Source organism: Vanellus vanellus (assembly GCF_965231255.1).
Source record: "Vanellus vanellus genome assembly, chromosome: 1".
Classification (NCBI taxonomy): Eukaryota; Metazoa; Chordata; class Aves; order Charadriiformes; family Charadriidae; genus Vanellus; species Vanellus vanellus.
Genome location: NC_138905.1, coordinates 61,640,455 through 61,663,701, shown reverse-complemented (window position 1 = coordinate 61,663,701; position 23,247 = coordinate 61,640,455). Strand labels below are relative to the sequence as shown.

General features: G+C 38.2%; 1 protein-coding gene across 1 annotated transcript in view; it reads left to right on the top strand.

The window, feature by feature from the left end:
- Positions 1–4,174: 4,174 nt before the first annotated feature.
- The window catches only part of WASHC4 (WASH complex subunit 4), a gene marked incomplete at its 5' end in the record, with an annotated part of 43,391 nt that continues 24,318 nt past the window's right edge, over positions 4,175–23,247 (top strand). Inside the window, 14 exons of the mRNA XM_082481338.1 lie at positions 4,175–4,235; positions 8,318–8,457; positions 9,557–9,610; positions 9,726–9,791; positions 9,963–10,008; positions 12,425–12,492; positions 15,468–15,550; positions 16,621–16,663; positions 17,203–17,306; positions 17,937–18,057; positions 19,242–19,365; positions 19,474–19,601; positions 20,272–20,432; positions 22,302–22,428. Coding sequence (XP_082337464.1) covers positions 4,175–4,235; positions 8,318–8,457; positions 9,557–9,610; positions 9,726–9,791; positions 9,963–10,008; positions 12,425–12,492; positions 15,468–15,550; positions 16,621–16,663; positions 17,203–17,306; positions 17,937–18,057; positions 19,242–19,365; positions 19,474–19,601; positions 20,272–20,432; positions 22,302–22,428 — 1,326 coding nt within the window. The remainder of the gene's footprint in view (positions 4,236–8,317; positions 8,458–9,556; positions 9,611–9,725; positions 9,792–9,962; positions 10,009–12,424; positions 12,493–15,467; positions 15,551–16,620; positions 16,664–17,202; positions 17,307–17,936; positions 18,058–19,241; positions 19,366–19,473; positions 19,602–20,271; positions 20,433–22,301; positions 22,429–23,247) is intronic.

Below are 23,247 nucleotides of genomic sequence, written 5' to 3'. Positions count from 1 at the left end.
GTAATCAACTAAATTAGCTCTGCATAGGCTTTTGTCATTGGAAGTCAGCCTTGATGGCGCTTTTCATGATGAATAAAGATTTGGTCATAGTTCAGACTCAAATTCCTCAGGAGTACTTTAGAGTTCACCCAGTCTTAAAGATTGAGTAATTAAAAAGTTAAAGTAAAGTTTTGTACTGGTTATTCCCTAGCTATTATGTTAGGGAATATGCATGTTAATTGCATGACATGTTTCAACTCAAATTTTATACAACAGAAACTTTTCATGTTTTTCCACTTGCTGAAGCAAGATTTCATGGGAAAGTTATTTTTTGTTTTATCTCTGCAACACTTATATTTAAAACTTGCTTTCCTTATTTAATTTTTTTACTGGGTCTTACCTTCATTTCAGGCCAAACACCCACACAATAGTAAGGCGTTCACAATCTACTGACATGGATTTTCTGCCATTTGGACAACCATTTAAAACCTTATGCTTGACACTTCATTTTTTCCAGAGTAACCAAAAGGAGGCATGTATTTGATGAGAAAATGGAATTATTTTACCAATTTAACCAGCAGAAAGAATTATAATGTGCAGATGCCTTACTCATATGCATAAATGGAAGTCTCTCAAATTCCATACAACAGAATAGAAACTACTTCTGCAAAAGAAGTTTGGCATTATCTTTGTGGAACAGAGTTGCAAAGAGCAAATCTCAGATAGTAAATCCTTTCTGGGAATCCTGCCACAAAAACTTTGAGCAAGAACTTTATTTTATTTTAAATATTCAGAGAGCTGAGCATTAAATGTTCCACAGACAAGGAATGTATAATTTAGTTGGCTTCCTGCAGATCCAGCAAGCCAAATTCTTTCTCTTATAAGTAACTACAATTCTATCAAACTTGGTGAAGCTTTGCCTTTATATATGAGAAGCAAGTTTTGCTCTGGATGCTTTTCATCCGTTGTGTTGGTTTTTTTTTTTTTAATTATTATTATTTATAAAAATGGTTCCTGTTTGAATGCTATGTTAAAATTTTCAATAAGCTTCCAAACATCATAAAAATACTGTTTAACAATACCAGGTAACTGTATTGTCCAATGTTGAATGATATTTCCAATTGGGATAATTTCAAAGGAAAAGGGATTTTTAATACCTGATGGAATCAAACCCCTGTTAATTTATGAATCCATAGATACCTAGCCAATTCACTCCATAAATAAAACAGTCATAGTACCATATTAATTCTACTGCATTTTGGACTTTATTCTCTCATCTAGTCTTTCTAGTATTCAAGTGTAACAAGTAGTTTCAGCTGGAAATATTTATGTTCACATTTCACTTAGTTCACATGAAAGTCCAATACGAAATTTTACTTTCATGATCATTTTGGTCTGCTCAACAGATTATTTTTTTTCCTCAACTATGCCTGTGTTCAGCTTACCAAAAATCACTGCATCAAACAAAGTCTAAAGACTTTTCAGACTTCTTTATTATCTGAAGATGATAAAAGATATTTTAACAATCTTAGCAACTTCCTATAAGCCTGTACCAAATAAAAGCTTCCTGGTACAAATGGAAGCCATGAGTGTCACCGAACTTTCAGAAATGATGCTTGTAAAATGTCAATAATTTCACATGAGCAAATAGCACAGAAAACTTATCAAAGCTGAGCTATATTTGCTGTCATTAAAACAGTCAGCTTCAAGTTAAACTATAAACCAGATTTTCAGAGGAAATTGAAATTCTAGTAGCATCTAGAATTGACCTAAATAACTTCAGTGTAAGCAACAAAACACTGCCACCTAGTGAGCCAAATGAAAGCATAGTAATAACTCATTTAAATAACTGCATCATGAATGGCAGCATAAAATTTTGCTGGTGTACTTACTTGAGTCTAATTGTGTTTGTTTTTTTTTTTCAGTTACAGAACCTCCCGCCCCTCTTTTTTTTTTTTCAATGCACTATTTCAATGCATTTTCTTTTAATATAATTTTCTTTTTCCATATTCAAAATAAGGATTACATCATCTTATGCTGTGGGGATCACAGTGCACCCTTTGGTGTGGCCATTGTATAGACTAATAAGTTGGGTCACCCTGCATGCAGTTTTGATGACCTCACAACCTTGCAATAACCAACCCTACAGTATTTCAGTAATTCAATTCGGATGTGGGGACGGGAGGGCCCTGCCAAGTGCCAGTTCTACAAGTTTCTCTCTTTTACTGTCCTGCAGAATTCAAGGACACCTTTTTTTGAGATAGATGACAAAAAGCCTGGTGACTACTTTTTAAGCAGTCTGAAAGCCTCTGTTTATGTGCAGTCTTCCATAATTGAAAGACACAGTATTTGTTTCAAAGAACGCACATATGCTTTTTAGAGAAAAGTTTTCTGTTGTTTTGTTTTTCAAAACTGGAAGACATGTCTTTGCTTTGAATAAACGTATAGCAGCTCTACTGAGTTCAATGAAAGCTGCATCTGCATGGCTGTAGACAGAATGTAATCCTTAAAGTCTAGTATAAATCGTGGTTTCATTTTGTGTGATACTTATCATCTCTTTAGAGATACTTGTGCTCACTGCCAGCTGTCAATGTCTTGCACAATTAAACTTCTAGGGACTTAAAAATCCCAGTACGAACACCTTAAGTTTGCACACAAGCCAATGAATGGAGGAGACCTATTTACATTATGATTATTTGACAACATTCACCAAAGCAGAATTCTCTCCCTTAAAAAAAAAAAAAAAAAGTTATTCCAAACATTGTTTATGTCGTTTCACACAAAACTAAATTTTGTCTTTTCTTTCCCAGACCCAGATTGGTCTCTTAGAATGCACTTTAAATAGGTAAAAACTCATTAACAATAAACCTGCCTACCAGATCTTTCTTTCCTAGAAACTTTAAAAATCAATAGATTCCGAAGGATGGATTCCTTTTAATCAGAAAACAATTAGAGTAGGTGCTATTGTCCAACCTGCTGCATTACAGAGTTAGCTTTTATGGATGATTCTGCACTTCCTGATACATCTTTTCATCAGAGTTGCTATTTTTGTTGCTCTTTCCCCACTGAAATTGCTGATGCTCCTGGTGACACTGCTTTTGAAGCCATTTCCTTTTCTGCTGATGCTACAGATTCTGCTGAGGTAATGTTATTGCTGTGGTCACTGCTAATGGCCCTGAATGGCTACTTCTCTTGCACTCTAAAGTACTTCTATTTTTATTCTCTAATATTACACCCACCAGGGCCCTGAAAAAAAAACAGGGACCGGCTGCATGCAGGGAAGTACTTCATGTACCTGGCTCTGCGTGACAACAGGGGACAGTGAGATGATTAGATGCCACTATTGGCAGCAGTCACCCGGTGCCGCTGCCCCTGAGCTCCAGACCCTCCCCCAGAGCTGGGATAGTTCCTCCCACCCCTCTCTTCCTCCAGCATCAGTAAGGGGAAGTGCTGGGGGGGGGGTGGGGGTGGGTGTCACACTCTAACCACTGTACCCGGAAGGGTTTTTTCACCTTCTCAGCAACATGACCGAAGTGTGGAATCGGTGCGAGGGGGACTCGGTGTGGGGCCCTGTACACCAGGAGAAAAAGCAGGAATGCTCCCAAAGCCCCCCCGCACCTCCGAGGTAGGCCCTGCCTCACCAAAACGAAACGATCAGCTCACAGATACGAGTGGGGGGCGGGGTCAGAGGAAAAAAAGGGGGGAGAGAGAGAGAGGACTGCCCTGCCCCACCACACCTCTCAGGCGCCGCCGCCAGGAACCTCGGCAGCGCCGGCGGTGGCCGCCGCGCTCTTCTCCAACACCACGGGGCCGAAACGCGGTGCCCGGCTGTCGTCGTCGTCCCCCTCCCTCCCCCAGCTCTCTCGCTCTCTAATCCCCCCGACCTTCGCCGCGGGGCAGCCACTTGGCGGCACCGGCCCATCGAGGCGTAAGGGAGCCAACGGCCGGGAACGGCCACGGGGCGGGGCGGGGCGGGGCGGGGCGCGCGGCATCGCCTCAGGAGCGCCCTCAGGCAGAGGGAGGGGCGCTGGCGTGTAACGTCCGCCCCGCCCCGCCGGAGTCCCGGTGCCTCCCGCTGCCTCCGTTTCCCAGAGTGCGGTGCGGCAGCGGGGCAGGAAGTCCCGTGCGCCTGAGTCAGGGGAGGGGAGGGAGTCGCTGCCGGGCGCTGGTGGTGGCGGCGGCGGCGGCAGCGGCGATGGCGCTGGAGACCCTCTCCCCGGACTGGGAGTTCGACCGTCTGGACGACGGCTCGCAGAGTGAGCGGGCGGGGGCGGGAGGGGCCAGCGCCGGGCCCGCGGGGCTTGCAGCGGTAACCGCCACAGGGCGGGGGGAGGCTCGGGCTGTGGAGACCGTGGTCCCCCTCCCGGCCTCGGACCTCTCCTGGTCCCGCTCGCCGCTGCACCCCCGCTGGGAACGGGAGGGAGGGAAGGAGGAGGAGAAAAAGAAGGAGGAGGAGGAGGAAGCAGCAGCAGCAGTAGTAGTCGTGGGAGCTGAGCGAGGTCGCCCTCCCCCGCTTCCCTCACGGACCCTGCCCTGTGCGGGGAGCCCGGCGCTCGCCGCGCCCCTTCCCCCCGCCGCCAGCCGAGGGCTGCTCCTCCTCCGGTCAGGCCTGCGGGGGTGGCCTGTCGCCGTGACCTTTTTTCCTCCCCGCCGCCCTCTCTGTAGTTGCCGGGGGTTGCTTGAGGTGGGAGTGTGGCTTCTCCAACCCTTCGTCCTTTAACCCCCTGTGGGGAGTCTTCTCCAGTGCTCCCGGCGTGGCAGGGAGGCGGCAGGCAGGTTTGCGTGACTGTCTCTTCTTGCATGAACCGGGCAGGAGGAACAGCTGCTTGTCGTGGGGATGGTGTTTCTTTCCTTCCCGGTCATTTCTCGTGGCCCCACAGATTTTTTTATTTTTTTTTTTTTCCCTTCAGTTTCTTCCTCGGTTAGGCAGGGAAGTCATACGGAGATAAGTTAGCTGAATGCAGCTTCCGTTGGTAGAGGCTTTCTGGCGCGGAGTTGGGCGGTCACTTGCGGTTTCACCTTTAAAAAATAATTAAATAAGACCTTGTGATGCTTAAGTCTTTCACAGTGGGTTTGTGTTCCCGTCAAAATCCACGTTTTTCTCAGCCTGTGGAGGTGACCTACTTTCTAAACGGGGAGCGTATATGGTTGTCACACTGTAAATTGAACTGTGCCAAATTAATTACACCAGGTGTTGCTATGAAAATATGTCACACATGGACCAACTGTTTCACATACAGTGTTATCCCAAGGGTTGATACTGTTTATGCCATATTCATTTTATCTGGATTTCAGTGGAAACTGAAGCTGTCCTGAGCTGAGTTTTTTACCAGTTCTCCAGCTGCAGAATGGAAAATGTAGCTTTTACTCAAAATGCCAGAACTCCACTAGTTTGACCGTGACATTAAGTGCAGCTACGAGAACTTTGCATGACATAATATGCTCCATTACCACCATCTTGACAGTGAGCAAACAGGCTGATCTTCCATTGAGAACAGCACACAATGTTCTCCTAGAGAAAAGCCGAAGAAAAATCCTGTGACTTGAAAACAATTTGTTTGTTGTTGTCTACTTTATACCTATATCATTAAGCTTTAGCAATTAGATTGTTCTCAACCGAGGACTCAAGATACTAAGTAAGTCTGGTTTGTTGTGTCTTTGTCCTAGATATTTATGGACATAGCATTTGCAAATCCTGCTGTGGCGATAAGCCCACTGAATATTGCTGATTTTATGGAAGGAGATAAGATTAAGTTGGGGGATCTGTACTGCTGAGTAGGTTTCTTGCACTGTTCCAATTGTAATACTTTCATGTTATCACCTGAGGAGAAACTAAATCAAACTTTATTGTAAACAGATTATACCTTATGAAGTATGCCTGGTGCTCTGAAGAAAAAGAAAGTATCTGATTTCTGTGATTTCTGTTTCTTCTTCCATGTGAGCCAGTTTACTTAAGAAAATGTTTCTGCATCTTAAAAAGCTTCTTCCATCTCGAAGTAATTTTTTTTATCAGTTCAACTCTGCTTATCTCTGGCTAGCTAATAGCTTTCACTCTTTTGTCTCTCTAAAATAGTGAGATACTATTCACACCTGTCTCTTCTTTTATATATGATCAGTACAAGGTGGCAAATTGGTGGCTATCAGTAGTTAAGTATTTGGAAATATTTGCTATCAGTTATGTTGAGCTATAGCATTGTTCAGATCCATCATTTGGCTGCTGGTACACTGACAGTTTGTGGGTCTCTAGCAGAGCACTGCTGAGAGGTTTTGTTTGAGAATTGCTACGTGTTTCATAGGGAATTCATTTGAACAGCAGTGCTAATTTTCTACTGTTGTATGACTTGGAAGCTTTTTCTGTTGTTCGTATAAAGCCCCAATATCTCTGTCAGTTACCTTGCTCTTGGTTTGTCTTTTGTGTGGAGGGTGCAGATGGGATTGGGGAGGATACCGCAGCATACCTCTATAGTAAGTCTCCATACTCCAGATTTTCTAGCGGTAAAGTACTGAAGCTGAAATGGTGGCTAGTTAAACTCTGTTCTGCAGGGGGTCTGCATCCGTCAGAGTTTTACTGGTTTTCTGCAGCAGAGCTTCCGGAAGTTGCACTGGAAGGAACCTGAAAGATGAGATGAATTTGATGGAATAGAACAATATGATGATTTATATCAATAATCAATATATAAATAAACAATATATCATATATTCTATGATACATCAAGGGCTGCACATCAGTGTCTGGGGTGCACGCTGCTGATGGAGAGTTTTTTTGTTCCCTTGCTTCTTATCCATTTAAATGAAATTCAGTCTCCTTATTTTGATGGTGCCTGCGCGCTGTCTAGGCTGCGGGTACAGGTACAGCCCCATGACACAAATGCAGAACTTAGTGTGAGAGAGTTTACTGTGCTTTTTGGATTGGCTTTGCAGTCCATGTACCCTTATGGTTGGCATTGCTGCTGGCTTCAAAGTAGTAGCTTAGAATTAGTTCAGGACTTCACTGCAGTTGTCTCTCCTCAGTCTCAACCTTCCTGTGCATAGTCCTTATCTTGTCCTTATTAATTTGTCCTTTTTCATTACTACCCTTATGCCTGGTGCAGTGTCTCAGTCAAGTATTTTCGTTCTCCAAAAGTGATAATTGATTCAGCAGTGTTCTCACACTGAAGTAGCCATCAACTAACATTTGGCTCAGTTAAAAATGCAGAATAAAAGAATATAGTTTTCAAACTTGCTGAAATGTGAAAAGGGCACATATAAAGAGCTATGTGAGAGTTGAATTCTTGTTCAGGAAAAGTTCAATTTTCAGCTGTCTTACATTCTCTAACTTTTTTGGATAATCCTATTTTCAACAAATAGCAGAAGATCCCAAGCTATTAGATTTGTTATCTAGTTATGGGGAAGGCAGTTTAGTCTTCACATGAAAAAGGATTGTACTTCCTTACTGAGCATAGAATCCTTGAGCTGTAATCTTTCGCTCCATAGTTTGGATTATGCAGCTAAGTCAGTAATTGTATATAACTGGTGGGTGGGGGGGCAGGGATGAAGTGGAAAGTTTCTTAAGGTGGGAAGAAAATAGAACAGGATAGAGTGAATTAAACTCTTGTGGACCAATTGTCTTTAGACTTACTTTGCTAATTAATGCCACTATTCTTTGTGTTCAACCAGCTGAATGTTACTTTTTGAACATAATAACCTACTTGCCCCTAGTAGTAACAGGACAGCTGTGCTTTTCAATGCCCAGGTGCTAAGCAGAAGAAAAGTTCTGCTTGAAGATGGTGAATTTGTGAGTACAGGCAATGACTGAAAGCCAAAAACTTCCTGTGTAATGCCCAAATGACTCCTGAGAGGTGGCAGGGAGAGAGTGGAAGGGGGGATTGCTACTAATACAACTGCTGCTCAGGCTGAAATTATGAGACCCCTTGCCTCAAAGTTCTAATATGATTGCATATGTACTGGTTCAGCCGATGGATACAATTGCCTACCATGTTATGGTTTCTACAGTCATTTCTTTGCTCAGCACCTAGATGTGATTGTTAGGTTTGTTAAGATCTTAGTTTGAAAATATATGTAAATTTAAAAAATAATTTTCTGCAAACCTCCTAGATGTTTGATATTCTTTAGGTAGTAGTTGGATTTTTTTTAAACTGGCACTGAGTTGTATGACTGTTTTTAAATAAATAAGAACTTTGTATTAAAGATGTATTTCTATTAACGAAAAATGCTGCAGCAAAATGAGGAATACAGTACTATAAGCTAAATAGCAACAGATTAAATATTTTTAAAATTTTTTTGATATTGCTGTTTACTGAACAGTCTATAAAACTGTACAAATTTTATCAATTCTCAGAAATTCATGCTGAAGTGCAGTTGAAGAATTACGGAAAATTTCTTGAGGAATACACCTCTCAGCTGAAGAGAATTGAAGATGCTTTGGATGACTCTGTTGGAGATGTTTGGGACTTCAGTCTTGATCCCATTGCATTAAAGGTCTTCATATATTGCAACTGTTATTTTCCTAGTTCCTCCTACCCTTCAAAACCTGAGAAGTTAAAGCTTGCACTTGTGCTCTTATAATTTTGACTTTTGTGTTTGAGAAACCTATTTAATACCATCTTAATTATTTAATTATCAAGTAATTAATAAATCGGTGCATATCATAAGAGAAGATGTTTTCATATTATTCTTTTCCAGTCTTCTGGATAGTAGTGGAAGTTAAGTGAACTTACAGTTCTTCATGTGTTGGGAAGCCTAATTTCAGCAAACTTCTTCCCTGTGGGTATTGGTGTTTTTATCTGGGGATTGGGGTTCCAGAAGAGCTCACTAATACTTCTATAACTGCAGCGCGAACTGTGTATGTATTTATAGTTGTGGTTTGACCTAGTGGCCTTGGTACAGTATTTTCTGTCCTCCCAAGGTGGCTATTTCCTTGGTCATGAGTTTGCTGTCCTCTGTGGAGCATTATTTTTTTTTTTCTCTTCCCTGAATTTGCAGACATTATTTAAAAATGCTTTTGTTACCACATGGAACTTGTCTGTGCTGAAGATGCACTCTTAAAAAATCATCTGTCTGAATAATTTGAATAAATTATATGTAGGGCCAGCACAGTGCTGGATGTATACGAACTAGTCAATATCATGGCTGACTTCAGTACGAAATGTCAGTGCCTGCATACAGATATACACTATGCATCCTATTTCCTGCATTTGGGATTCTTAATTCATGTTCTAGGTTTCTTGGGCTGTTTTTTCTTCATACACTGTAATGACCATTCTTTTGCTTTCCAAGTTTTGTAAGTAATTTGTTGTAAATGCTATATAGTATAGCTAGTTATTTGCCTTTCTACCTAGAGTTGAAAGGAAAGGTATTTCCATGTGAGTGTGAAGAGCGAAGGTTTCCTGCAGCGTAGGTTGCCAGTAATGTGCAATTATTGCTCTCTTATTACTGACCTTATTTGAGATTAAACTGGGGGAAAAAATTACTTGCCTACTTGGATAAATGTATTTTTGATCAATATTCTCTAAAGCTGTATGTGTGTTTGTTTTTTGTTTTGTGGTTTGGTTTTTTTTTTTTTTTTTTTTAATTTTAGCTTTTGCCATATGAACAGTCCTCCCTACTGGAGCTCATAAAGACAGAAAACAAGGTAAGCACTTTATGCTTAAAAGAAAAAAAAATAAAAGAGTTATTGTAGCTAAAACCAAGCTCTCTAAACGCGATTCTATTTGTAATCTGTGTGGTTTTTTCTCCTTTGAGTTTAGGTTCTAAACAAAGTAATAACTGTGTATGCTGCCCTTTGCTGTGAAATCAAGAAGTTAAAATATGAGGTAAATTTGTTTCTTTTACTACTGTGTATGAAAATGTTTGCAGATTGGCAATCTGATATATAAATTTGTTCTTTAGCAGTAAAGAAACAAGATATAATGTCTAAATAATTTTTATAGCATGATTACATGTGTCCTATTCATTAAAAAACAAATTTCTGCTTTTGTTGTTAGGCAGAAACTAAATTTTATAATGGCCTCTTGTTTTATGGAGAAGGAGGTAAGTAGCTCCCTTTACTGTAAAAGTTTGTAGTTTTACATTATTGTTTCAGTGCTACAGTAAGTGTAATTTTATAATACGGATACATGCTTTCTCTGTATAGTTGACTGATGAACACCAAATAATGGACTTTGAGGTTATAGGGATATATGTTAGTGTCTTGTGACTGTCCTGGAGTTAGCTTAAGATACAATAATTAAGATACAATTTATCTGTTACATTAACAGAAGGTTTTGTTGCAGCCTTGTTTATATGAGAAGTAAGGAGCATGGGCTGTTGACATTGTATTTAACGTATCACATATAGAAACTTGAGCTTATATACTGTAGCAGCTGTGTTTCAAAGTACAGCATTGAAAACCTGGTTTTCACGCGTAAATGCATCCTATACCAACTTATTTCCTATTGGGACTAGATTTTACATTGGTTGTGGTAAAAGAGTAAATCTGTAATTTGATTGTAATAAAACAGCAAAACCATTAATAAATAACTTGGACCACCAAGTCCTACCTAATTTACTTACGCAGTCATAGTTTCAAAGAGAAGTTGCAGTCTGTTAAAGTCATCCGCCCTTCAAGTGCAGGTGATGGTACTTGTACTACTGTTTAGACCATGACATGATACAGGGGCGTAAGTGATTGTAAGTCAATTCAATTGACAAATCACGAGACCCTGCTTTAGGTGAAAGCTGCTTTTTGTCTTGGAGTTAGACTGGTAAATCCTCTGAAGGGTTGGTGTTAGGCTTCCACCTTAAAGGATGCTAGTCTGGGAATAAGCACAGATCTTGGTCCCAAGGACTGAATATAGTAAGGAGTTGATTTAGAGACATATCAACCAACTTTTTTTTCTATTTAAGAAATTTGAGAGAAAGGGAAAAGAAGTAAAAAGAGTTTGTTTTTTTTTTTTTTAAAGCTTTTCAAAGCCTTGACTGTGACAGAAGTATTGGGGAATGTGAAATCTTTGAGACAGGGACTGTTTATCATTCTTTTCAGTGCTATATCAGATGACTGTTGTGGTTCAGTTAAGGAACATGAAAAAGTGTGGTGGGTTTCCTCCCCCTTAGCAGATTCTCACTTCTTATCAGATATTGTTTTAAATATCTTAAAAGAAAGTGATATGCTGCCAAAATTATATTAGGGGATCCCGCAAAACTTTTCCATGTCTCTAGCACAAAAAAAGGCAGACTGCGGATAAACATATCACAGCAGCAGTTTGTTCCTGGTGGGTGTTCTGCGGAGAATGCTTGAGAATGGCAGGAGTTGAGAGGTCAGCCTTCTGTGGGTTAGGTGAGGATGCAGAAATTATGTTTTCCACTTCCATGTCCCTCCTTGTAGCATCTAATTTGATAACAGTAAATTTTCTTACTTAGAACAGCTGGCAAAGTTCTGTCTCAAGGATGGTTGAAATTTAAACAACTACTGGTGCTGGCCTTTTTCTTCTGTATAAGGAAACATTTTTTTCATCTTGTCCTTGGAGTGGCTAGGCCTAGTCTAGGAACTTTAAATAGTTAGTTGGATTCATATTTTGGGGATGTACACTAAACAAAGTAAATGTTACATAAAACATGTAAAGAGGAAGCATGCAATATTTAAAATCTTGTCCCAGAGCTCTATCTTACAGAAGTATTGAGACTACTTTAGTCTCTGGTGACTGCTCTAAAATAACATATTTCATGAAGCAATAAGACCTGCATTTCTTATGCAGGTAAACTTGCCATTTTTGCTCAGAGTGGCCTAGTAGAAAAATCTCACATCTAGAGCATTAATCTGTCTTCACATTGAAAAGACTGTATTTTGTCAGGTGGTATTACAACTGCTTCAGTTGACTGAAACAACTTGGCATCGGTGATGTAATTATTGTATTTCATAGTATCCTGTTAGTGTACTTTGTTGTACAGGTAATCCTTTGAAGCTATAGTGATGAGCTTTTTCTTTTGTGCAGGATGATATGTAGGAAAAAGAAAATCAATTTCTTGACAGAATCGTATGCTGCACAGCTTTTTTCTTCTGATGTAGTATATTATTTTGATAAATAATTACCAAGGATGTTCCTTGCAATATAAATAACTTGTGCTTTCATACAAACTTTTTAAAATGCAAACTTTTATATTAAGTTACATAATATAAAAGCCTTTAAAGAATTACTTTGCGTATTCTTTATTTTCTCTCAGGCACTGGAGACTTCTTCCTGCTTTGTGTCTAATTTACAAACAATGTAATTTTTAATGAGAAAGAAACTTCAAATATAAGTCCAGCTTAGGAAAGCAAAAATAAAAGTTTTTAAGGCTCCATCAGTATGCTTATAATAGCATGCTCCACTTGTATGACAAACAAAAGGCTTGGAGGGCAAGCTTCAATGTTAATTTAACAGGTCCAACACAGGCTTTTGAAAGTAATGACAAACGTTTGTCTTTCAAGCCACAGATTCCAGCATGGTGGAGGGAGATTGCCAAATACAGATGGGAAGATTTGTTTCTTTTTTGCAGGTAGAGTATGTTTTGTTTTTTTGGTTTTTTTTTTTCTACAGCAATTATAATCTTAATTTTACTTGCAAAGTGGATTTAAGTCTGCAGTATCCTGCTTGCATTTTGCTGAAAGATACTTGAGTTATTTGATACATTGCTATGTTTTGCTTGCAGACCTGTCACAATCAGCTGACGTATTGCACATTGTTTTGGGTTTTTTTTTATACTTGTCTAAAACTGTGGAAGTCTAATGAGAGAAGAAATTACAGTTTGTGTAACTGTTGTTCAAATAAATTAGATTTTACTTAAGAAAATTTCAGTAACAAGATAAATTGAGGTTGTTTCATGTAGTGGTAAAGTTAAATATATCTATTTTTATGGTTTTCATTAGCAAGTTTTAGTTTTCATTGAACATTGGAAATTAATTGTTTGTACATTTAAATTTAAAAAGTGTACCTGGAAAACAAATTGCTTGTGCCTCACTCAAACTTTCAGGGAAGAACACTCATTTCTTAGACAGTTTGGTTGTCCTTTGCATGAAAACAGGATCTGTGTTTCTTCTGAGGATTTCCTGCGCTCTTGGGTTTCAGTCTACTGTGAAATTTTTTGTCTTCAGCTTAGCTTAAGTGACTGTCCTGTTCCCAAAAATGTTTCTATTTTTATGTAATGTTGCTTGTAACGAAATCTATGTTGAAGTAGAGAATGTACAGGAAGCTTCCAGAATGTTACATTTTAGTTTAACAAAGGTTAAGAATCCTGTTTTTTCTGTACACTAGCACGGCAGTAGTCATTTACTGAGTCATAATAGGTTGAATGCTATAGGAAGTTGTTTTCTCAACCTTGTTTATGATGCCCAAGTGTAGTTAGCTCTTACGATATCTTGTGTGGGTTTTTTTTCCCTTTTTTTGTCTTACTGACTTTGTCAGTTTCTTTTGTCATCCTCTGTTTCTTTTGAGCAGTTGTTTGAGAGACTGAGTTCTGAGACTTGAGTTCTGAAACGGGGCTACTGTACACTTATGTTTTTCCAACTTTTTTTTTTTTACCCTGCTAGGATGGAAGTTGAGAGCAGGGAGACTGGCTGTCTGGATATCTACACGCATTGCAAACCCACTCTGTAGAGCAAGTTTATGTTTATTAGGAGGTATATGCTCATGTGTATATTTATAGGGTAAACACTGTACAAAAATATAGCAGTATTGCATGTGAGTCCACTTTGTATGCTATGATGGCTTGCTGATTGTTGAGCAACTTGGGAAAGAAGGGAGATACGGGATGTTGCCCCAAAGGGAAGGTTACTGTGTGAACAGGTGTGTGTTGCCTTGGGTAAAGCTATGGGGAAAAATTTTTCCTTACTGAGTTTGTTCTTTTTCAACTGTTGTGTTCCCCTAAATCCACTCAGTAGTAGTCTATATCCATAGACTGGGAAATGTTATGAGCATATCTCCAAGGGTATCGTGGAAATATGAATGAAGAAGCAGAGGTAAAAATGTTGCTTTCATAAAGCTAATGTCCACATATTGGTTTATTGGCTCTTCTGAGTTCAGGATATCAGGATTAACTAGATATTAAGCTTTAAATTTGCTCTGTCAAAACATTTTTTTTAATTATCAAAATAGTGCTGTGAAACACTAGTTAGGTGACCAAATACACTGTCTTCTGCAGTGTATTTGAAGAACTCTGATAAAGTGAAAAAATGGTCTGTATTATGTGGCTGCTAATTTGCACGTGCTGTTAAATTGGACTGTTTCCTGGAAGTTTTAAAATGGCAGCTGGTGCCCCTTCCCCAGGAAACATGTTCTCAATTGTCTATTAATACATTCCTCTGGAACCTGTTGGCTTGTTTCAGCTGCATTTGATAGAGCAATACAAGTATAAGAAGTAATGACACTTTTATGTTTTGTGAAAACTGGTGACTAATAGAAAGCAGAAGCCCAAATAAGATCTATTTTTGATGGAAAGGAAGACAGAATTCAGCTGTTAGCCAGTCTTCTGGCAGGAATGGCAGGCTGGCTGGTGTGGCCTGTCTGCAATTAAGCCATCTGTGTGCTGACTGGCTAGACTCATAACATGATGACTTTTCCCTGATGGGATTATAGGGTGCATTAATAAGCAAATATTATTGCAGTTAAGGGAAACTCAGATTCCTTTACCTTATTGCTCAAGGACTGCTTTCTTAAAATCCATTATATAAACTAAGGTAGTCCTTTACGTGGTCAGAGTTGACCTGTTCTTACTCCTTTTGTACTATGTAACTGAGCTCAAGGTCTGCTGTAGTCAAACGTCCCTCTCAAAGACACCGTCTTGTTTTTTTTTTGAAAGCAGCTTTCTGTGGCTGATTGCTCTTACAGTAGGTACAGGCTTCTGTGTTAATTTCTAATTTGAGTTCAGCTATCATCAGCTCCCAAAGTGTGACTCTTGAATCTAGTGGGAAAACGATAGCCTTTCCTATCAGGGATATTCTCTCTGAAGGTAGTTAGGCACTGTTGTCAAGTCACTTCCTGCTGTCTTTGATAAATCGAACTCTTGAAAACTTTTACAGCAAGATATTTAATGTACATTGAACCTATTATGGTGACTCTTGTTTGTACCTTCTTTAAGGAATCTATATCCTTTTAAAAATGTGGCCCTGTGTATCAATTCTGGTATTTTATTATCTAGATTGTCAAAGCTATATGTAAGTGTGAAATAATTTCTGTTTTCCTTATTATGCTTTTCTTTATGTCCAAAGTGCATATTGGTCCCTTAATAGTCCAATTTGTACTGAGAGCTTGTGTTCAGTAACTTCTTAGCTTAGTTCCAGGCCCTTTTTCGGAGCTGTTGGTTACTAGCATGATGTTTTCCATCCTGCTTTAGGTCTGTCCACTGACTTCGACTAGGAATGTAGTTGGAGCTTGGGCTGCAAATTCAGTGGTTTATGTTCAGTGTTTTGGAAGTAATGAGAGTTTGTGCATGAGGAAGGTCTATACATATATGCATTTTGTTTTCTTGTATTTCAGGAGCTGTCTTGCTTTGTTACTCGATGTTATGAAGTGGTGGTGAATGTAGTGCATCAGTTGGCTGTTCTCTACACAAACAACAAGTAATTATTCCCTAAAATGCTATATTGTTTTTATGTAGTTAAACAAATGTATAAATTATGAATGGTCATTTTTGGAACATTGCTGTCTAGAGATATGGAGAGTGCTTTGCTGTGCAAGTTTGGGCTTCGTAAGCCATTATGAAAGTGGATTTGCTTTACTTTCACAAAAGGCGTCGCTTTCATATAGTGAGGTGCAAGAATTTTATTTTTTTGCTATTTTTTGGTAGAATTGATCCTTCAGAGACACTTAATCTTTATGACTAAGAGATTGTCTTATTACACTTTCATCCTTGCTCTGTTGGAGAGATTCCTTCTGTTGACTGATACAGTGGATACCACTAGCTTCAGAAGCTTTAAAAGTCAGATTATATTCACAGTTTAATGTTTTAAATATATACATTTTTGTATATAGTCCTCATGGAATGACCATGGTTTCAACACCTGAAGTTGAGCTTAGTAAGTGCTATTGGGTTTAGCTCCTCTGAAAACTCTGAGGAGAGTTTAGCTCTGAGTAGAATTGTTGGTTTTAGCTCTGAATATAATTGCAGGGCTCTTGATTATATCCCCCTCCTCCCCCCCTGCCCCTGGCTCCAGATAGGATAGCATCATCATTCTCAGTTTTATTTGTTGTCTTGCACTACAGCACAATGTAGACTGTCTTTATGGTGCTGAATGAATAAGGCTGGATGAGTAGCTTAGACATGGCTTGATTAAATGTGTGAAGTGATTTTGTACTTCTGGGCCACAAGGCTGTATGTATCAAGGGTACTTGTTGTTAGCATAACTGAATTGGGAATTGCTGATAGATACGTGCACTGAATGCAATTAGTGGTTTGAGCCAGACACATGCAGTGCATTTAAAAACACTACTAAATTTGATCGAAGCATACAGATTTCACATAGTGTATACTTTCGATCAGATTTTGAGAATTCTTTTGTTTTCTGAAGTTACTATGTTAATGAAGAAAAATGTGCCCTAAGAAACAAAGAACACACCATGATACAGAATTGATAAATATGCTCTGTTCTAAGGATAAAAAAAGGCATCAAAATATTTATTTTGTTTACAGGAATGCACCTAAAATTATAGAGACATCTGGAGTTCATTTTCAGGTGAGAATGACTTGGAGCCCCTTTTGCTTATCTTAACATATGTATTTCTTGATCATTAATCCTGAGAAAAGCGTCAAGAAAGTGAATTTCAAGTGCAACTTTGAATCTGTAATCTCCTTCAAAGGTTTTTCTTTTTTTTGCTAATGAGCTTTTTCTGGCCTTTATGTGGAAAGGGCTGGTATTTCCATGTCTGTCATAATACAGCTTTCTTCTTGTCTTGAAAAATGTTTCTACACTCCCTTATTGTGTGTGCTATGTGCTTCTGCGTGTAGACAGTTTTGAAAATTGTACCTTCAATGTCAAATTACAGCAATGAACTTAAAGCTGTGCCTGTACATGAACTAATGTTCTTTTTGTCACTGAAAGAAATACTAAATCTTTAAGCTACCAAACCAAGAAATCTCCAATTTAACTCTCTAGCTGATGTCTTGTTGGCTGATAATGTATTGAAAGGAACTGAAATTTTACTTGCACTTTTACACACATGACTGTAATAAACTTCTCAACAACTACAGTCCTTTCCTTTTTGTTTTAAACAGGCAATGTATGAGCATCTGGGAGAGTTGCTCACAGTCTTAATCACTCTTGATGAAATAATTGACAATCACGCCACTCTAAAAGATCATTGGACCATGTATAAGAGGTGTGTCTCTGAAGGTGTGAAACATACTTCCACAACATAAAAGATAAAAGCATGTGTGTGTGTCTTTGTTCCACGAAAGTCAGTGTGGGAACGTGGATTTTGGTAGTCCTGAGAGTGCTCTAGAAACCTCAATGAAAAGCAGGGCTAAGCTGCTAATTTGTCCTCCTAACAGCACCAATAAGTTTTTAAAGTGCTGAATCTTATATTTACAATAAGCAGCAAGCATCTTGACAAAGAGGTATAGTTGGTGGGGTTTAAAATACGTTCAGTAAGAAAACTAATTTTGCACAGAACTGATCTAAGACTATCCATATTGATCATGAGGATGGGTATACTGATTTAAGTAAGAATGCTGCCTTAAATAAAAGCTGAAACATCAACAATTGGAAAGGTAGTTAAATTAGCGGAAAACCTACTCTGTTTCATTGAAACCCTGAAAATGGAAGTTATTCAAATGCAAATGGCTTATACAGACCTAGTGGGTTTTGTCTTTTTTTATTTATTTTGGAGTTGCTGCTGGGTGTAGACAGGGGCAATTAAAATCTACTATCAAAATAGTACAGGGTTGATAAAACTGTTAACCTGTTTTAATTGTGTTGTATGTATATGTTCCATACCTACTCCTAACAGGCTGCTAAAATCTGTCCATCACAACCCTTCTAAGTTTGGGATTCAAGAAGATAAACTGAAACCATTTGAAAAGCTGCTGTTTAAACTGGAATGCCAGTTACTTGATGGAATGATATTTCAGGTAACGAAATTAATGTTCCCCAGTATGATAGGGGAAACTATTATGTTAAAGCAGCACTCTTTTTAGAATGTTTTGTTTGTTTGGTTTTATTTTGTTTTGTTCTGGATACAGTGATGTGTGAATTTGGCTCTTGCATCTGTGCATGGGGGGGGGAAAAAGGCTCTATTGTGAGATACTTCCTTGCTCTTATGTGCTAGAACTGTGTCAGGCTTTGAATGGTAGCAGTTAATGCTTGCTGTTTTGCAGAATTAAAGAAATGCAGACAACTTAGCATTAAGACTGTGTATTATCAGGGAGTCTGTTTTTCACCAGAATTTACGTAGTGGTCAGGCTTACATATGTAGGTCCACTTTATTTTAGCTGCAGGTTAAAGTCTCCTCAGTCATCTTGAAAATATGTTGTGTGACTTCTTGTTATAAATGTCTGACTCCTAGCATATGAGACAGGTAGCTATCATGGTGTACCACTTCAGTGGTGTAGACCGATGAAACATTTAAGTGTATAGGTGGATGAGAGGATTATTACTTTTTCAGTGCGGTTAATTTAAATGTGTTCATACAAGAAGCCATCTTTTTTTAGAAAAGTATGTATTTGAGACACTGAAATCGGATGTTGTGGCATAGTGGGCAGAGGATAACATTGCTGAATCTGGTCAATTGAATAGGACTGTTGCTCGGTTCTTACTGTTACATCTTAAATGACATAGGGAAGGTTTTGTTCTTTAAAGACCTTCAGAAGGGAAATTATAAGTAAATAATTAAACACGATTTGGCTTATTCTTTCAAAGGACATTGCTACCAGCTATCAATTTTTCATCTATATTTCTCTAATGTTGCATTAGTACAAAGACTTCACTATATGTTTGAGACATAGATAGGATTCATCTCTTATTCATTCAGGATCCTTCCCTTCCTGTCCTGCCAACACCCCTTCCTAACAAAAATACATGAAAAATATTAAATACAGTTCCACTAAAGACTTTTCTAATGTCTTTAAAAAAATTACCACAAACCACACAGTAGTAAAAAAAAAGGTCACACTTTGGATTTTCTAAACAGTCACCAGTGGTGTGGGAGTTTTCTCAATGTGCTTTTGCAGTATGCTTCTCTTGCAAAATCAGTATTCTTTTAAGGTTCAAAATCCATGGCATTATCATTATGCTTTTTTTCTTCCTTTTTGCTCAGTCCTGCATAGAGCAACAGTTTGATTCTGTCAATGGTGGAGTGTCAGTGTCGAAGAACAGCACGTTTGCTGAAGAATTTGCGTATACTCTTCGCACAACTTTTGCAAATGTTGAAGCCAAACTTGGTAATGCAAGCTCATGATTATCCTGCCTGATTCACTGCTTCTAAAATGGTTTGTATTGTTAGTCTGGGAGTAGACTTCAAAAAAGGATTTTTTGGTGTATTTCTGTAGGTGAACCTTCAGAAATTGACCAGAGAGATAAATATGTGGGCATCTGTGGCCTCTTTGTACTGCATTTTCAGATTTTTAGGACCATAGACAAGAAATTCTACAAGTCATTGTTGGATGTCTGTAAAAAGGTGAATGCTTTATTCTTTTGTCTATAATTAAGAGGGGGAAAAATCTTCGGTAATGAAGTAGATAATTTTCTTAGTTGCATAGCAAAGATGTGGGAAAAGAAAACACAGTTTACCAAAACAAGTCAGAAAGCAGAATTAAGATTTTTCTATATTTTATAATTTCCTTTCCCCTTCCATTTTCTTTTAAAGATGTTCCAAAAACCTGTCCACTCACTTAGCAGCAAAGCAAAATAACTTGAAATTATCATTAAAATGTTTCTTCAAGCTTAATGTCACACTGAGGACAAAAAATTGTTTGTGTTATAAGTATTGTGGGACTGAATAAATGCTTTGGGTTTTTACCTTGGCTTTAAACACGTATCTTGAAAGACCTCTAAGTCCGAAGGTGATTGGGGCTTTTTCATATCGGGTGGTATTAAGAAATTATTAAGTTTTTTAATACTGTTTAGAATCACTGAGAGTGGTAATTACTTTGCCTGTGGTGTCCTTAGTGACTTCTAGGGGAGAAACCTTTTTTAATGTGACCATAATGCTTTGGAGAAACTAGTTATGCAGAAATAAACTGAATTTTGTGTTACAGTTTAAAAGAGGCATAAGAAGCATGCATGGTGGCATAGTATTTGTTGTAGTTACTTATGTATTGCTACTTGTATTATTCACCCCCTGCCAGGTACCAGCCATCACATTAACTGCTAACATTATCTGGTTTGCTGATAACTTTCTGATTCAGAAGATACCAGCTGCTGCCAAACTTCTGGACAAGAAAAGTATTCATACAGTTAAAATGCAACGGGAGAACTTTCTACAACAGAAGGCACAGTCACTTACCAAGTATGCTTCCTAAATATTGCTTCATGCTGATGTTTGGCAAACAGTTTAAAAACACGTGTGTTTCTTCATTGAGGGTACTGACATGTTGTGTGGTGTTGCTCAGTGGCGTTAACTTTTCCAATTCACTGCAACAATATGTGTGTTAGTGTTGCTGAAAAAGCGTTGGTCAAAATGAAGCTTTTTTTTTCATGTTGTGCTTTCAGAAAAATGTGTATTATGTCACCAAAATAACAAAGTTCCTGGCAATTCTAAATATTTGTTTCAATTATTTCTACTTCCATGCTTTAAACTTCCATTTTTTTAAAACTAGTATCTAGTAACCTGAGCTGCTCTGTTTTCTATTAGGGCTCTCTGCTTTCTATGTGTTTATGGAGGGTTTTTTCTCTGCTCAATAATACTTTCTTTATGAGCATTTCTTTCTTCATGACTTTTAATTGCTTGTTTAATGGTCTTTGAAATTATCTGTGTATGAAAAGGCTTCTCTTCTTCTGTGCTCTGCATGTTGTTTGCAGTTCACTTCCTTCTCTAAGTGCTTTCTAAAATCTGTTTAAAGATGAGTTGGAAGTTTTTTTAGTTGTCAGTCTTATGAACAAGTCTGCTGCACCGCATAGGGAGATAACAGGGCTAAGATTTCTGTTTATGTTGCAGACCAAAACAAGAAGGTGGAAAACAGGGTCTGTGGAACAGAACTAAAACCTGACGTTTTGCAGGTTGTCTTTCAACCCTGTATGCAAGCTGGCAGAACTGGTTAGAGTTCTGCCAACTGGAGGGTAGGGATGCGGGAAGAAACAGCTCTAGGTTTACGTGATCCTCTGGCAGGCTGTTTTCACTACTGCCCTGTTTCTGTTTCAATTCACCTCTTCCTGGTTTATGTCCTATATCCACAGGAAGAGTCAAGAACTCTGACTGAATTCTTTCCCGGGGTTTCATTCCTGGATGGAGCATAATTGTACTGCTGTTTTGCTTTTGGTCTTGGGCAGTGGTACAAGTCATGTTTTGCAGCTCTTAAGATTAAGACAAGGTTGAAAAAAAAGGTCTAGGTTTTCACGGACATTTTCAGGATATTGCAATATGATGTAGATTTTACACATGCAGATTTGAACTCTGCGAATAACTTTTCTTGCCTTTTTGCAAGTTCTTGCATTGCCTTTGATAATTGGACTGTTGCCTTAAATATGAGTACTCTTTAAAGTGCCATTTTTTTAATGTGGTAGTCAATGACCTGAATACATTCCTGCTATAACTGCTACAATAAGTAGTATTGCAGTGTCACAGTTCTGTAGCCTAGAATAAATAGCAGTTTTAAAAGTGAACTCTATTTAAAACTTTAATTGCAGCTAGTGTAGTCCAAGTAGATTGACTTCTGGAGAATTATGTTATTTAAGAGCAGTACCGTTTGGCATTGCTGTACTGACAAGTTGGGTTTTTTTAATACATATATATGTGTATGTAAAAAGACATATAAACACTCAAAAGTTCAAACTTGGAGGGGAAAAAAATTAACATAAGTGTAGGACATTTTTCTGATGTTTAAATACTTTTTCTAGCAGTTTTACTTACTGTTTTAATTTAAAGTAGTGTACTATATGTACTGCTAAGAGGGCCATTTTGTTCTCTTGAGAGATAAATGATTTTGAATCTTTGGGGTGTGTTTGTACAGATATAATTGGCAGACAAATCCTTACCAATACAGAATTGAAATGTAAATTAGCATGAGGTTCTGATACTTTTGGGAATGGGGAGTTATTACTTTGGGGACTTAAGGTTTAATATATTTCCCTTGGAAGAATTTAAGCTTTGGAAAGAGAAAAGAAAATCCTCATACTCTTTTTAGTTGAAGTGAGCAACACTCTTTGTTTCCTTCTTTAGAGATATGCAGTCATATTATGTTTTTGTGAGCTCGTGGATGACAAAAATGGAATCTATCTTGTCAAAGGAGCAACGCATGAATAAGTTTGCAGAAGATCTTTCTAACCGCTGCAATGTCTTCATCCAGGTGTGCAGTCTTTTAATGTGGTGATACAGCAAATGATGCAGCGTTTGCATCATTTTTTTTGGTACAAGTTGTTGAACATAAAAAGAAAATGCAGAAGTTCTGTGATCATCGGTGTGTTATCTTACAATGCTGGAATTCTTCTAAAACTTTAAATGTCTAGTAGATGCTCTTTTAAGTAAATCTGTAAAGAGTGTTTTCCATGAGGTGTATGGGGAAAGTGAATCTAAAGAGTCAGTGGCTAAAATTTTGAATTTTTCCCTTGACTTAGGAAATCAAGAAAGCTTCATTTACTCTGTAGTAAAGGTTTTGTTTTTTTTTTTTTCCTTTTGAGTCAGTCATGAGGTATATAAGTTGGACTGAACCAGTGTCTAATTTAGTTTTATTTAGCACAGTACATACTTCCAGTAAAGGTTTTGTGTTGTTTCATTGTGCTTTGCCTAGTGATGGTACTTTGCAAGAATCTTACTACGTTCCGAGGCAGCTGGTTTTCTTTTGGCCTACTAACAGCATGTAGTCTTAATGTAAGATGCATCTTATTTCTGAATTTATTTTTTGGTAGTTTTGTTATGTATCTATCTGCCTGACAGAAGCCTGATGAGAATAGGTGTGGGATAGAAGCATGTTCCTTAACCTTCTATATCTAAAGGCATACACGAACTAGGATTTGTGGGTTTTATATTTGAATTATTTGCAGTGGACTTAACATAAATTTTGCTCTTCAGCAAATTGAGTTTCCTAGACCACTTGCTGTCTTTTCCTAGTCTATTTTTTTAGTATTACTACTCCTCCTTTGAAATAAGTTGAATAACATTTTTGTCA